Consider the following 16,671-nt stretch of genomic DNA (forward strand, 5'->3'; position numbering starts at 1 on the left):
TCTTTTCTTTTTTAAGATTTTATTTATTTTTAGAGAGAGGGATAGGGTGGGAGAAAAAGAGGGAGATAAACATCAATGTGTGGTTGCCTCTTGCACACCCCCTACTGGGACCTGGCCAACAACATAAGCATGTGCCCCGACTGGAAATTGAATCAGCGATCATTTGGTTCTCAGACCAGCACTCAATTCACTAAACCACACCAGCTAGGGCTCCCTCAATTTTCTTGATTGTTTGATACACTCTTATTATTCTTAGTCATATTATATTTTTAGAGACATTAATGAAAATTTGTCTAATTCTTCACTTTTAGGGTCGGTGTGCTAGAGACAACTGCAAATACCTTCACCCTCCTCCACACTTAAAAACACAGCTGGAAATTAATGGACGGAACAATTTGATTCAACAAAAGACTGCCGCAGCCATGTTTGCCCAGCAGATGCAGTTTATGCTCCAAAATGGTCAAATGCCACCACTCGTAAGTCACAACATTGACTTTGAAAAATTGTATGTGTGCATTTTTTAAAAGAAGATATATCTACGTTGGAATTACCTTGTAGAGTCTTTGAGAAGTTGGTTACAGGAGGATTTAGGAAACAAGCTAATATTTTCATTGACACTACAAAGCTGTCTTGCATGTGAAGGGAGGCATCAAGTGTGTTCAGTTTAAAATCTGGGTTGCTCAGTTAAGGCCTCTGTATAAACTTTTACAATTCTATGGTGCTGTGTGGAAGTCTACTCGTCTGTGGCCGCTGAAGACAAGCTTCATATATGTGTATAAATTCTCCTATTAAAACTTGCCACCTATCAAAAAAATAAAATAAAATCTGGGTTGTATTTAAGCATGAGTTCTGTTTATAGAAGAATATTAATAAAGGAATAGGGGCATTTTAAAATGAAGAGGAGGTTTGATTATTATTACATTATGTAAATATGCAAATTCTAGGATTTCAAACAGTCTTTGATGGTGGCTTTATTGTTACTTTTTAATAGACTTTTTATTTTGAAATAATTTCAGATTTAAAGAAAAATTGCAAAGTAGTAAAAGAGTTCCCATATTATCCTTCACCTAGTTTCCCCCACTGTTAATATCGTATATTTCCATGGTATTTTGTCAAAACTAAGAAAATGACATTTATACAGTACTATTTTTTATTTTTATTTTTATTTTTTCCTGATTTCAACTTTTTTAATTTAAATTATTTTATTGTTGTTAAATTACACTTGTCTTGTATTTTTTCCCCACCACCCCCTCCAAACTCACCTCCCTCCCTTGCTTCTACCCTCCCTCTTGGTTTTGTTCATGTGTCCTTTATAGTAGTTCCTGAAAACCTTTCCCCTCACTGTCCCCTCCCCTCTGGCTATTGTTAGATTATTCTTAATTTCAATGACTCTGGTTATATTTTGTTTGCTTTTTTCTTTTATTGATTATGTTCCAGTTAAAGGTGAAATCATATGGTATTTGTCCCTCACCACCTGGCTTATTTCACTTAGCATAATGCTCTCCAGTTCCTAGTACACTGTTGGTGGGAATGCAGACTGGTGCAGACACTGTAGAAAACAGTATGGAATTTCCTTAGAAAACTAAAAATGGAACTTCCTTTTGACCCAGCAATTCTGCTGCTGGGATTATAACCTAAGAGCCCTGAAACACCAATCCAGAAGAACCTATACACCCCAATGTACATACCCACACAATTTACAATATCCAACTTCTGGAAGCAACCTAAGTGCCCATTAGCAAATGAGTGGACCAAAAAACTATGGTACATTTACACAATGGGATTCTATGCAGCAGAGAGAAAGAAGGAGCTTATACCCTTTGTGACAGTATACAGTACTATTTTTTAAAGATTTTATCGATTTATTTTTAGAGAGAGGGGAAGGGAGGGAGAAAGATGGAAACACCTCTTGTGTGAGAGAAATATCAATTAGTTGCCTCTCACATGCCCCCAAATGGGAGACCTAACCTGCAACCCAGGCATGTTCTCTAATAGGGAATTGAACCAGCAACCTTTCAGTTTGCAGAACAACGCCCAGCCCATTGAGTCACACCAGTCAGGGATACACATCACTATTAACTAAACTCCAGACTTTATTCAGACTTCATCATTTGTGTACTCTTTCTGTTTTAGTGTCTAATGCAGGGTACCACAGTGCATTTATTTGAATCCTGTCTCCCCTCTCTCCTCTGGTCTGTGACCACTTTCCCTGTTTTCCACAACCTTGACAATTTTGAGGAATACTGGTCAGGTATTTGATGGTGGTTTTAATTTAACCTAGCCACAGAGTTTCCCTTTGCAGAAAAGAATAAGGTTATATTATCATTCTGGACCAGTGTCTAGTATTTTTGTGGATCAGGGAGTTTAAATAAATTCTTTTAAAAGCAATTTTGTCCTATTGAGAATTCATCTTGTCCTGCTACCTTAAAATAGAAGTTGTAGTTTGATCTTTCAGGGGGGATTGAAAACTCCCTTTTCTACTGAATTCTAACAGGTCTCAACTTTAGTTCAGTGGTGTCTCATTCTAATTCCAGTTGGCCTACTTCCTGAACCATTAACAAAATACTAATTTGAAAAAGTCATCTTTATTTGTTACCCATTTCATCAGTGATTAATTAATAAACGCACTGAAAGTTGAAAGATGTATATAGTATTTAGATCCAGTGAAAACATGGGCACCAACAAGGAAGCACACACCAAGGCATATCTTAATTGTATTACCCAAGATTAAAGATAAGGAGAGAATCTTAAAATCAGCAAGAGAAAAGGAGACAGTTACCTACAAAGGAGTGCCCATAAGACTGTCAGCTGATTTCTCAAAAGAAACCTTGCAGGCAAGAAGGGGCTGTAAAGAAGTATTCAAAGTCATGAAAGGTAAGGACCTACATCCAAGTTTACTCTATTTAGCAAAGCTATAATTTAGAATGGAAGAGCAGAGAAAGTGCTTCCCAGATAAAGTGAAGTTAAAGGAGTTCATCATCACCAAGCCCTTACTATATGAAATGTTAAAGGGAGTTATCAAAGAAAAAGAAGATAAAAAATATGAACAGTAAGATGACAACAAATTCACAACTATCAACAACTGAACCTAAAAAAAGAAACAAAAACAAAAACAAACTAAGCAAACAACAAGAACAGGAACAGAATCACAGAAATGGAGATCATATGGAGGGTTGTCAGACGAGGAGTGGATGGGGGATGGAGGGGGAAAAGTTACAGGGAATAAGTAGCATACTTATGGTAAGTAGAAAATAGACAGGGGGTAGAAAATAGACAGAAAAAGTTACAGGGAATAAGTAGCATACTTATGGTAGGTAGAAAATAGACAGGGGTATAGTATTTTCTATACTATTAAGAATAGTATAGAAAATGTAGAAGCCAAGGAACTTATATGTATGACCCATGGACATGAATTAAAGGGAGGGAATGTGGGTGGGAGGGGTTGTGCAGGGTGGAGGGGAACAAAGGGGAGAAATGGGACAACTGTAATAGCATAATCAATAAAATATATTAAAAAATAAAATATCTTTAAAAAGAAAAAGAAAATACAGGCGCCAATAGCAGATTGACTATCTCATTAGAAAGTCGATCTTTAGAATTAAGGAGATATGTGTAATAGGACTCCCCTTAACTATTCCATGTTTATAGACAGTACACCAAAAAAATGGTGGGGGCATTGATGTGTCATTAAAATTCTGCATTATGATTCTCATTTTCCAGTATGTCTAGACATATTTAAGTTAAATAAATAGATTTTATATGCTATATTATTAGTTTGCCAAAAATATTTGCCTTGGAATTTATTGTTGATTAATTACATTATAAATTCATTCCCAGAAGATCACCAGTGAGTCCTCAGAGCTCCTCTTTGGCCTACAGGATTACTTTACATGGTTTAACTCCTTCAGACTCTTTCCTGGGCTTTCACACACTGAAAAATTTCAGTTCCTTCCTACTTCTAGAGGGGCAGGGACGAGAACATACACTAGATACTGAGACAGGTTAAACAAAGCCACAGAGAAATTAATGTGCTTGGTGAATCCAGAAAATGGGAGTAAATGAGGAATAAATCAAAGGAGATTTCACCAATTCTTACTACTCTCAGCCTCTGGTGGATGTCCCAATTTCAGACTGAGCAAACAATGGGTGTCAAATTTTATCACACACCTGAGCCCAGCCTTTCTTATAGAGTTGGAGCATCTATCTTTTCTCAAGTCAAGGGACAGCATCAGGGCACCAATCAAATGCCCTGTTTCTGGGAATCAGATCAACAACTGGGGTAAAGTAGGGGTAAAGACAGAAGGCTGACTATTCATTTTCTATTCAGCCTCCAGCAGACTTTCTCCATTCCAAGTCTCAACCCTTCATACATCATCAATCATGCTGTGAAATAGGGTGTGGCATTTTTAGAGTCCAATAAAGATACATTGAAGTTTTATTGGCCTCTTGTGCATTCTAATTTGATTCTCCATGCTTTCTATAATAGAATGCATTTTATTTCCCTTATTTCTTCAGAGAGGGTAATTTCAGATTTCAGTGCAGAACATGACTGATATGACTCACAGGAATACAGTTTATTTTATACCATATCACATGATATAAGACATTACTTAGATGACCCCTGCCAAAAACAATTAGAATTCACTTTTCTAACTTGTAGATTATTTAATGAGACCTGTTGTGATGTGATAAACTGACAAAAGATTGATTTCTGCAGTTATTCTGTGTACAAAAAATTAACCCCATAATGGTTAATGTGATCATCTTTTGAGGTCTAGAAAGCTGCCTTATAGGAGTTTTGTAATTCAGTTTGTTTAAATATTTTATTGTTGTTCAGTTACACTTGTCCCTATTTTCCCCATGAAGTGACATTTACCAGTTTGATTAGAAAGGAATGTTCCTTATTGTGGATCTTGATATTATTATAGAAGTAAGATATTATTGTACTTAATTTCTATGGCACCTACTCTCCCCAAATAACTGTCTACCCCTTTTTACACCCTCTACAATATGATTATTTTCTCTAAAATAGTCAAGCTTTTGTTTAAATTTCCAGTCCTGATATTTGTATGGTTGCATATTAAGACCTATTCAATATCACTGGCTTGAACTTCAGGTCTTTCCACAAAACATACTTTCATCTCTTTCTAAGATACCAGAAGAGCACCTCTACTTTGAGAAAAGTGAGTATGATTTGCTTATTATAAGCCCTCAGATAAAGGGAATGTCAGCCTAAATGGGATGGTAGCTAGAGAATAGATTCTGTTCAGTGCAACTGAACAATGAATAAAAGCCACCCCTAGTCAATTTGGGTGGAATGCTTACTCTAGCATGATAAGTTTGTTCACCATATTTAACAGGCCTGAAGTGACATTTGCTAGTATAAAATTCCACCTCTGAAAGCTTGCGTTAGCTTTATTGAGGATGTTTAGCAAGTGAGACAAAGGGTGTGAGCCCCTAATATTTTTCAATATTGTTTAAGAGAGAATTTCTGATGCTCATGGAAAGAAATTATAAGTTTAAGACCCACCCCCACTAGCATATTTAGTGAGGCCAATGTGAGCACTGTACAAGAATTTTAGGAAAAGTAGACATACTGGATTGCTCCCAAACACAGCTAATGGTTTAAATTTTCAATTTCATAACTAGGAACTTTCATTACAGGGAGGAAGGATTCTCACTGCTGGATGCAATGTATGTATGTATAAAGTGGACATGGTGTTGTAAGGCTATTAGAACATTTTTGACTTAGACATTTTGAATACTCAAGACCTGTTGATATCTAGTACATTTCTTTCCTTTCTCTCTTTGAATGTGTTGATTCACATGGAGGCAGTTGTTTTCACACAGGTAAACTTGACTCAGTTGAGTGTATTCACTTGATGATTTATATAAAGATTATTGGTTTGGCACATTTGGCTCAGCCATTGGGGTATGCTAAATCCTCTGATCTGCTGTATGTCTTTTCATGGCTTGCATTCCCATGGCCACGTTATGGTGTCCCAAACCACAGAGGCTATAAGCATGTGTCCCACTCCAAGGTTTTCTTTTATCACAGGTAGAATCATCTGACGTTGGCCTGGACCCTCCCACCATTTTATATCATTTGTATAACTCTATTTACCAAATACATTTCTCATACACAAGCTTACATGTTTATCTGACATTAATATAGTAAGAAATGAAGATTATGTAACACTTCACCAAAAGGGGAGAATAGGAAGTTCTAGTAGATAGGAAGAAAAGAGATATACTAATTAATAAATAATATTATTTTTAGATATCAATGATTATATTCTTTAATTAAATAGGATCTATAAGGTGTGTATCACTTTGGGAAACTGGACTAAAGCACTTTTAAGTGAAATAAAATTTTGAACTATTTATTTAGTTTTTAATTGTTGAAAAAGTTTGAAAAATAGTTAAATGATTTAGTAGTTAAATACTAAAGGATAGTATCTTTCCCTCACCAAAGTGCATTGTACATTTTGCATATTCACATCAGAATTACAGTTTTTCTAGTTCACATGAAGTAATTTTATGTACTGAGGTCTTCATGCTATCTCCCTAGTGTCATGGCTGTTTTATTAAAAATTATCATGAAAAAGGTGGGCAAGGCATTTTGTAGATTTTGAGGAAAAGAAAACTATGTCCATATTCCAGATTACCAGTCTCATGGTCAGTAAAGAAATTATAGTCTATTTTAATGGTAATTTTTGAGTGGGCTTCTCAGTTTACCTACTTGCAGAATGACAAATGATAACATTTAGCTGTTTCATATCAATCTGTTGATGTGAAATATTTTCTAAAGTGATTTTTGCAAAACATTCAAGTCAGTAGATAACAGGTATTATATAATTATAAGGCTAATATGCTCCTCTTAATATGACTGTTATTACCATGTGAAGTGCCAATTAACTGAAGTTCACCAAATCGTATCACAGGAGTGAGTGGAGTGAAACCATACTATGAGCCCACATTTCATCTGGATTTCACTACATTCTCTAAAAGATCAGAGAAGATTTTACTAATAGATATAATAACTAAAGACTACCATTATTTATTTGTTTGACAAAATATTTTGAGGTTAGTGAAGGCTCAGGGTTACTTATTTGCATGGTCTCCTTCCAAGGGCCTTGGAGAAGCCCAAGCAATAGGTTTACAATGGGGTTGTAAAATTTGCAAACTATATTCCTGTATAAAGCTCCCCTCTCCAAATCCACTGAATAAACTTTAGGCCCAACAGACCCTGTATTCACACCTGATTGCAATTACTTGTCCAAAGTAGAATAGTTATTCGGGTCCTTTCCCGAGTCTGTGTATGTTACACTGCTTAAAGTTCCTTTTTAAGTAAAAGAAAAATAAAAAAAACAAAAACAAATCACACAAGCTGTAGGTTTGCTGCCTGTGCCAACTCTGATAATACACAATGTGAAATCCTTTTATTTGAAAAGTTACATGAAAATGCTATACTTTTGTAGCCAAACAGAGGGCATTTGTACATATCTTTTATGGAGCCCAGTTCTTTGACAGTGATGAATCTCAGCATTCTCCCTTTATCCTCCCTCATATATTCCCATAGGGTAAATTAAATGTAACCTCTCTCAGACCACATTGTATATTTTTCCTCTGGGGCTGGTTAGTTCAGTTGGTTAAAATCTGGTGCTAATGAGACTACATAGGCCTGTTAGCTTTTCTGTTCATGGTCATAGCCAGCTACCCAAAAATTGCTTGCTGTTGATGACCAGTGAAATGAAAGCAAGAAGTTGGGAGAGCTCTGTGAAAAGGTTTTTCCCTGATGGAAGATAAACAAACAAACAAAACAATAATAAAAAAATAAAACCAATGCTTAACAATCTCACCTATAAAGGATGATGTTTTTTCCTTATCAAACTATCCCCTTGCTCAAATCTCCATTGGGAGACTGAGTATAAATCCTGTGGTTTCCCCTGCACCTGATAATAATCTTGAACTGGTATGCCAAACAATCCCAATTTGCTTTAATATCTTGTAAATATCTATTAAATATTTTATACCTGTCTTTACCTAGTCTCCTCTCTTAAACCATTCTGTGGATACCAGTCATGTTAACAATTCACTAGTTCCCTGGAACCATACATTTTGTGATAAAAAGCTGCATATTTTGATCTATAGTATCACTAAGTCTTTTTGTACTGATGATTTAGCCATTCCAATTTAAAAATGCATACATATAGCATATGTATGTGTACATCAGTGCACATCCACACACATGTATATGAATGTATAAAATACAATGTGTTTCTCATACTGTTTGATCTAGCATTTCACACTTATATCAAAAGACAATTTGTTAGTGGCATTCTGCTTAAAGTCTCTGTCAATAGAGAGCAAAACTGATGTATTTATCCACTACTTTTGATCCCCAGATGTTTCTTTTGTACTGTGATTTTTGAATTGCATTTCTCCAATTGGTAATTATAAAAGTAATCAATGGCTTAGAATCCCTTTACACTCAATTCAGCAAATATTTATTGAGCACCTACTCTGTGCCAAATATTTAAAGGAGTAAGAGGTGGGTAAAAAGATGACTAGAAACTGTCTCTATCCTCTAGGAAAGTATAACAATACTAAGATGGTGAATTAACATTTTTGTGACCCCCTTAATTTCTGATATATACCCAATCCTCTGTATTTGTATAGCTTTTGGCTTTTCTTTTTTTTTTCTATAGACTTATCTTGCTATTAACCATGCAAGGTTGTGTTTTGACTTGTGTTAGGTTGGTGGTTGTTGTGGTGGTTTGTTGAACCCCTTATTATTATAACTTTAGCACCCACTTACCCTGGACTTGCACTGAGATGTTTATAGTCTACAACCTTCCTGTATATTCTTCAGTTTTCTAAGCTCTTGTCATCCCCTCACCAAAAAATCTATATTTTGTTTCATACAACTTGATTTAAAAAAAAACACTTTTCCTAGAGGGATCTTAAAGTGTTAAAGTTAATTGAATTGTTGTTATTATCACATGGTGGTTCAACAACAAATAATTTTTACACCAGCACTTATTCACTTCTCAGGAACAGAGTCAAAATTGCCTTGCCCATAAAAGGAAGAAGTAATTTGCCCTCTTGCCAGATCCTCACCTCTAGTCATCATCTGGTGTTATGATGATCTGTGTGTAGGTTCACCATTTTAACTCCTGGCCTACTTTTCAGCTTCTCCTTAGCCAAATACAGGCAGACCCAAACTGCGATTTGTCCTCTTTTGCATGCTATACTTTATACCTTTTATACCCACAATAATGTGTTGATTCTTCACCTACCTGCCTATCTTCAATCCTTGCTCTTAGTTGAAGACTTCTGTGATTAATAAGGTCAGAAAATCCAGGTTCTAGGTGAGAACAATATCCACTTTTGATCCTTGAATTTATTTTTTTCTTAGCTTTCTTTGGAGCCACAGTGACTTATTCATTAACAAGTATGATTAGTACATAACACCACTATCTCCTTGTGTCTGTTTATAAAGTTAACTCTCAATTACCAAGGGACCAATTAACTAGTGGAGGATATGTGGGCCTCCTCCCATGTCTTTTGGCCACTTTAGTCCCTGCAGAAAATCACACAAAGAGTGCATAGATGACCAAGCAAAAACTGTGAAACCAAGATTATTCATTTGTCCTCCATGTCAGCCTTTAGTAAGGTCTAATAGAAGCTAAAATTATACATTTCAATGTGATTTGGGATAATCTAAGGATAGAAATATGCACAGTGATGGTGAAACAGCCTTCCTTTTATACTATATAAATGCTCGTAAATGAGCAATAAAATTAAGGTATTATGAATTCTAGTAAAGTTACTATTCTAGTAAAGAGTACTATTTTTGTGATATTAAAACTGAGTCAACAAATTATTACCAAATGTTTACCAGTCTATAAAAGAACATGTCTAATCATCCACCTCTAGATAGGACCTCACAGATGGAAGGCCTCAATTATTATATTGATTTCAAGCTAGGATTAGCCAAAGTGACTTCAAGTGTTTTGCATTCATCCAACAGTAATTGTAACTAACCTGGGATATTATTGAAGTAACTACAAATAAATGTAGGCTATTGGGGAGACACAAAGATTGATTAAGCATAACATTTACTCTTTATTTCTTTATACTAGCTGAAAGAATAACTCAATTTAAGTATTAAATCAATGTTTCTAAAATGCATGTATAAACTCCATATATCTATCAAGGCATAGTTTTTCATTGAATTATATTAGTATTATTATTCAAAGGTGCTCCAGAATCCTTTAATGTCAGTATGTGGTGACTCCTAAAATTTTACTTTGATAGGATTCCATCTATCTTCATCACTTAGTAGTTATACATAACAAGTAGTTAAGAACCCTAATTTTAGTGACTATTTAAAAGCATATTTCAGTGAATACTTTACTATTGGCTTCTAAAGCCAAACTTTTTCAATTCCTAGAGTCTTGTCACAAATATTAAATTTACATCAATAGATTTGTATATAATTATCACTTTACTCCAGAAATTGATAGAGTGCTTTATTTGGGGGAATCCTCTAGAATGAGGGTCAGCAAACTTTTCTGTGAATGACTAAATTGTAAAGATTTTAGGCTTTGTGGGACAATGGACAAAGTTGAGGATATTATGTAGGTATTTCTATAACATCCACAACTTTTTGTAATACAGATCTACTAATGAGTGGACTTTATTTATGGACACCAAAATATGAATTTCATATAATTTTAATGCACTATGAAATATTTTTTATCTTTTACTTTTTTCAACTATTTAAAAATGTACAGATCAGTCTTACCATTCTGGACATACAAAAACAGGGCAGACAGGATCTGGCTTAGGGCTTGTAGTTTGCAAAAACTTACACTAGAAGACAAGCACTTAAACAGTAAGTAGTCCACAACCTGACACCAGGTGGTGAATTTCATCAAGGTCCTTGAACTTCCTGAGATTTCATGAAGCATTTTGCACACATATGAATTTTTCTGTGGACAAGATCCACAACTTTGATCTGACTCTCAGAGGAATCCAGTACTAAAAAGATGAGGAGGCATTATTATAGAAACAATTCACTGTTTTTGTTTGTTTGTTTTTATTTAAAGATTTTATTTAGTTATTTTTTTTAGAGATAGGGTAAAGGAGGAAGAAAGAGGGAGAGAAACATCAATGTGTGCTTGCCTCTTGCACACCCCCTACTGGGGACCTGGCCTGCAACCCAGGCATGTGCCCTAGACTGGGAATCTAACCCGAGACCCTTTGGTTCACAGGCTAGCATTCAGTCCACTAAGCCATACCAGCCAGGGCTCAATTCATTTTTTTTTTAGAGGGCATTTCCTAAGACCCTTAGAATTTCTTAGTACTATGTAAGTCACTGAGAATACATCGGAATTCCTACTCTAGGAGAAAATCCTGCTAGAGATAGTGAAGGTAAATAATTGTCTGGATGATCTTTTTATTCATAAAGTCAATTGCCTTCACAATTCTTGTTGGTTTTATAAAACTCAGAGAAAGTTGAAAATCCATACCTCTGGTTTTAGGAGGAAAAGTCTCATATTTTCAAGTATTTAGTAAATAATTTAGGTTCAAGTGAATATCTGAAACATATGTAAGTGTCTAAATTATTTTAGGCTATAAATAGAAATCAGATTCAACCTCTTAAGAATATTTTTCTTTAAAATAAAGATTACCCCTTGGATCAGTTTGTGTTAGCTCAACTGACATGTAAGGCTGCAATATAGGTATAAGCAGGATTAAAGTTGCTTATTAAAGCTGAATGTGCAAGTTTTGCAGGCTGCTTGGCTGAACAGAGGCCTGTTACCCAAAGCTAAGTCCTTAAATGTTCAGATTCATTAAATGGAGTAGTTACCTTGGGCAGAAGTGGTAGTGATAAAACAAAAATGTCCATGTGAAAAGAAATAAGAATCTCAGGAGTTCCTGTCTATGCCCCAGGGTTAAAAATAGAAGAACTTGCTTCTTCTAGTAACATTGTTATAGAATGAAGTTTGTATTCAAGAAGGAAGTGATTATAAAAGCTATAATACTCATTTTGAAACCTAAAGATGGTACAGTGTAGTATGTGGAGAAACTTTTAAAAATCTAAACATTTTCAGCAAGCACCTTGCACTTTTTAGGTAGAATTTTAAGTTAATTTACAGCTTGTTTTCATACACTTGGAGCATGTAACATATTGAAGAAGGTTAAAATGAATTTTAAAGAAAGCAGATGTTAACCAAGAACCCCCCCAAAAAAGGAAGGAAAAATTACAGGAGCTCAGAGCTACTATAAATAGGAGGCACTGCTTATATGTATTATACATTAGGTTTAATTATTATTAATTGTTCAGTATTTATTAGTCATTAGTGGTATTTAATCTGAGAATCTATTCATCTGCAGGTCTTTCTTTTACTTCAATATTTTTAATGTAATAATGGTCCTTCTCAGTTCTGTAAAAGGCAAAAGCAAAAAATATCCAGGAGAATAAGATGGTGACTTTAGTGAGAAATTTATTATGAAAGAGAGAAAAAGGAAGTAGAACGAAGAGTACAGTTGTGTGGTTCAAATATGGATTTTTTATGATTAGAGAGTCTTGTTGCTTTTGAGAAACCATAAATCATCAAATTGATAAAGTATGCCTTCTGTGGAAATATGTGTGGGTGGGTGTTTCCAAGGGATTTCTATCTCACCATGTAAGATAATATCATATCAGCTAATTCGTGGAGCTTCATATCTAATTCAATGAGAAGTATGGCATGTCTGTATAGCTTCTTATATCATAGTACCTAGTTTGGCTGGATCAGCCCTTGGCTGACTGTCTCAGATTTTAAAAGCACCTCCCTGTCTTCTCCATCATCTTTCCTGGCACCTGGTGCTGCCTCTTTCCTCTTAAAGTTCTTGGTTCACATACCCTCTCTATTTACCCTAGTCAGTCTTGCCAGTTTGGGGAGGGCAGATTTTTTCTGTCCTTCCCAATTGCCAGTTAGCTAATCTGATAAACTCATTTTAAGGTAAAGTGCTAATAGGGGAGTCCTTCCTTCCAAGTTGAACGTAGTTTATAGCAATGACTTTATTGAGAATGTAGTGGTGGTGAAAATTTCAAGTCTGACTAGGGGTGATGGAGTGAATATATACCACCCCTTTCTTAATAATCCACAACCTCAATTCTACTACTTAGAGTTGTTCCTGTTAATGTGATTTAGCAGAAGATGTGGACACAGGTTGGTTGTCAGTGTAAAAGACTCATTATTTTAAGAGAAGTAAATTAAAAGAAAGCACAAAAGAACATATGCTATTAGTAATACACAATGAAACACTATCAGTTACACAGCAAGGCACAAACTACTTTATAGAATTAACCATAATTTGTTATCAATTCATTGAACTGTTTACATTTATTTTTAAAATTTATCTTCGATTATATTAGTCAATGAGTCATTCGCTAAGTTTGGGATACTACAGGGAAGACAAGAGAACTATCAAAGAAATTATAACCATTTTGAGAAGTAAGGCCTCCCACATGTGGGACAACCTACAAAACAGCACAGTAAAGTAATAAATTCTGTAGTTACAGATAATAAAGGTGATACATACATCAAACTCTTTGAGATCAGGACTGGACTTTTTAAAAATAGAAAAATCAAGGAGTCCTTTGTGCTTGTAAAGATTTTCTTCACAAGTTATACTCTGGTTTAAGTATCTTATCATCTTATCTTATTTCTTGTTGCTTAGCAGGGATCCTTGGAGTATTTTTGTGTCCTTGTTTTGAACTGTGGCTATCATGTGACCCCCTAGATGAAGACAAGGCTAGGCAGGTCCAATTAGTTTGTGAAATAGGACCTTTAATTTTTTTAAAAGAACCATACTAATTTTAGGTAGATGGAATGAAATTGTTACAGCCCCTATTTTTTAAAATCTACCCCTTTCTTCCTCACTCATTGGTGTCTTCTACAATTAATAGTGAACCAAGAGAAACAAGTGTCTGGTAGGGCAGGTGGGAACTGTGGTAGGACAGGCAGCCTTAGAGCCAAGCAATACTGATGGGGAAGAGAAAGGAGGAGGGTGGAACAAAAGGGGTTTTCAGGAGAACCTGAAATCTGCCTGCAAGGGCCATGCCTATGGAAGGAGACAGGGCAGATTGTCTGGATATATGATATCATTGGTGACATGGTTTTTAGGTGAAAATGGAAATGCTAAAGAAAACACATTTGGAACAGAATCCACCAATAAAGTTAAATTTGGCTAACTTATGATTGTTAACAGTATGTGGCTCGTTTTGTCAGCTTACCAATAAATTTGTTACTCAAAGATATTTGTTGGTTTAAAAGAAACTCCTATATGGAATTAGTATGAGACTAAAAATAAATCTGAGAAACAATGGCAAATTTTGATATGTGTAGGCTTTCTAAAAAAATGCCTCCTTGTGTATTAATAAGAATAATCTCTTTGCCTCTAACATTTTTTCTCTTTTAAATATACAGAATTCCTTTCCTGTGACTCCACCACTTGCACCTAATCCTACCATGGCTTTCAATCCTTACTTGCCTCATCCTGGGATGGGCCTGGTTCCTGCCGAGCTTTTACCAAATACACCTGTTTTGTTTTCTGGAAACCCGCCTCTCGCATTGCCAGGAGCTGCTGGCCCGAAAGTGATGCGTTCGGATAAACTGGAGGTATTTGCATAAAAATATATAAATACCTATAGGGTCAATATTAATCTTATGCACAAAACAGTATCTTCAGAGCCCAATGTTTTGAATGCTTTAAATAAGTACACTTGGGTTTTTAGCTTGTGGAATATAAGTTCAGAAAAAAAGTTAATATTTTACTACTGCAGTTATACCCTGTTGTAAAGCGTAGTGATTGAGTTGTACAGTAGGTCAAAGAATGTCTTAGTGTACCCAGCCACAGGAAGTCTGGTGGGAATGCTGCTATTACTGAGGCTCTAATTTATAGACTGGAATTACTATATCTGTTGATGAGTCTCTACTTGCTAGAATATTCTAACCATAAAAAGTAGACTAATCTATGAATGCAGAATGTAAATGAGTCTCAGACTGTGTACACCTTTTTTCCCCATTTTAAGAACAATGTATTAGATATTATATAACCCTTCAGGTCTAAGAAAAGGAAATCTGAAAGAAATTTTAAACAACTTTATGATTTATTAAAGTCCTTCAAACATCTCTTAATTGTCACTTTTCATAAATTATAATAAATAACTAGTCGATTTCTTACATAGTAAGCTTCATTGGAAGCTCCTTGTATGCCTGGCAGTGTGTCATAATGGAATTTGATTGTACACATAATGTAATTCAGTCATGGTCCACAAGTCTGCTTCTGGAAAATCACATTGCTGTGTGATAAAGACTCATCTTGAATCTTAACAAAATAGCTCCCTTTTGCAAACTTAGGTAATTATATTTTAGGCTGTATTAAGTGGAAAATTAAAAAAATTGATTTCCAACAATGCCTTTAAGCACTTTTATTTCAATATAAGAAAAACAGACAACTTTTTTTTTGGAGAGAATGAATTTTTTCTAGGAATCAAAAATTTGTCTCTGTTTACATCTCATAGTGAATATGGCTTTACATTATCCTTCAGCTTTTTAGATGTTTTCTAAATAGATGACAAAAATAATAACACATACTATTGCTCTTACAATTACCAGCAAAATAAATAAAACCTAATCACTTTCCAAGTCATCAATGTGATTTTTTTAAGATTTGCCGAGAATTTCAGCGTGGAAATTGTACCCGTGGTGAGAGCGATTGCCGCTATGCTCATCCTACTGATGTCTCTATGATTGAAGCAAGTGATAATACTGTGACCATCTGCATGGATTACATCAAAGGCCGATGCTCCCGGGAGAAATGCAAGTACTTTCATCCTCCCCCACACTTGCAAGCCAAACTCAAGGCAGCTCATCACCAGATGAACCATTCAGCTGCCACCACCATGGTAAGAATAGGCCGGCAATTGTGCACTGTTCATTTGGGAGTAAATGATTAGTATATTCTTCAACATATTTAGTATCTTGTATTAATATCGGATTGTCATGAGTGGACCTTAATATAAATAGCCAAGGTGATAAGATGAAAAGTAGAGGATGTATTGATTCTACTTAATGCACTAAAATTTTTTAAAAGTAATCATTTAAAAGGTTTACTAATCATTTTAATCTGCTGTGCTTTTTCTCTCATTTTTACAGAAAGAGAAAACTGTATAATTTAAACAGTAAATTAGTTCTGAGTGGTTTTTATACTGTAACTAACCTTAGTATTTGAAAAAAGGCAACAAGTTGCTTCTCTGCCTGTGAGCCACCTTAATGGGTACTTTGCTAGTAATATCCATAATGCCTTCCAAGAAACAGAGGACTTGAGAGATGGGATGATAGGTTGACTCTCATTTCCCAAATGTTAAGGTTCCCTTTCCTTTCTGAAGGGATGGTTTCAAGGAAGCAGCCAGCCAAGACTAGGGAGGCATTTCTACATGGGAAGAAGAGACAAGAAGAGTTGTCTTAGCAAGTCAGTTTGGGGGTAAAGTTAGTTCTAGTTAATACTGAAAGGTAGGAACTAAGGAACATATTTGCATAACAGTACATTGTGATAGATTGAGAAATAGGAGTTATGATTACTTGTTTGTCACAGCTGTCAATTATT

At 35.2% G+C, this 16,671-nt stretch overlaps 1 protein-coding gene across 8 annotated transcripts in view; it reads left to right on the top strand.

The window, feature by feature from the left end:
• MBNL3 (muscleblind like splicing regulator 3) overlaps positions 1-16,671 on the top strand; it is a 125,898-nt gene that overhangs the window by 91,407 nt on the left and 17,820 nt on the right. For all 8 annotated transcript variants that reach the window (XR_006787335.1, XM_045852154.1, XM_045852153.1 and 5 more), the window contains 3 exons: positions 312-476; positions 14,490-14,681; positions 15,734-15,970. Coding sequence is in view for 7 of the 8 variants with exons in the window: in XM_045852154.1 (XP_045708110.1) it covers positions 312-476; positions 14,490-14,681; positions 15,734-15,970 (594 nt within the window). In the remaining variant the exon portion in view is untranslated. The remainder of the gene's footprint in view (positions 1-311; positions 477-14,489; positions 14,682-15,733; positions 15,971-16,671) is intronic.

The sequence above is a fragment of the Phyllostomus hastatus genome, unplaced genomic scaffold, assembly GCF_019186645.2.
Source record: "Phyllostomus hastatus isolate PE091 unplaced genomic scaffold, TTU_PhHast_1.1 phas_contig_90, whole genome shotgun sequence".
NCBI classification, from domain to species: Eukaryota; Metazoa; Chordata; class Mammalia; order Chiroptera; family Phyllostomidae; genus Phyllostomus; species Phyllostomus hastatus.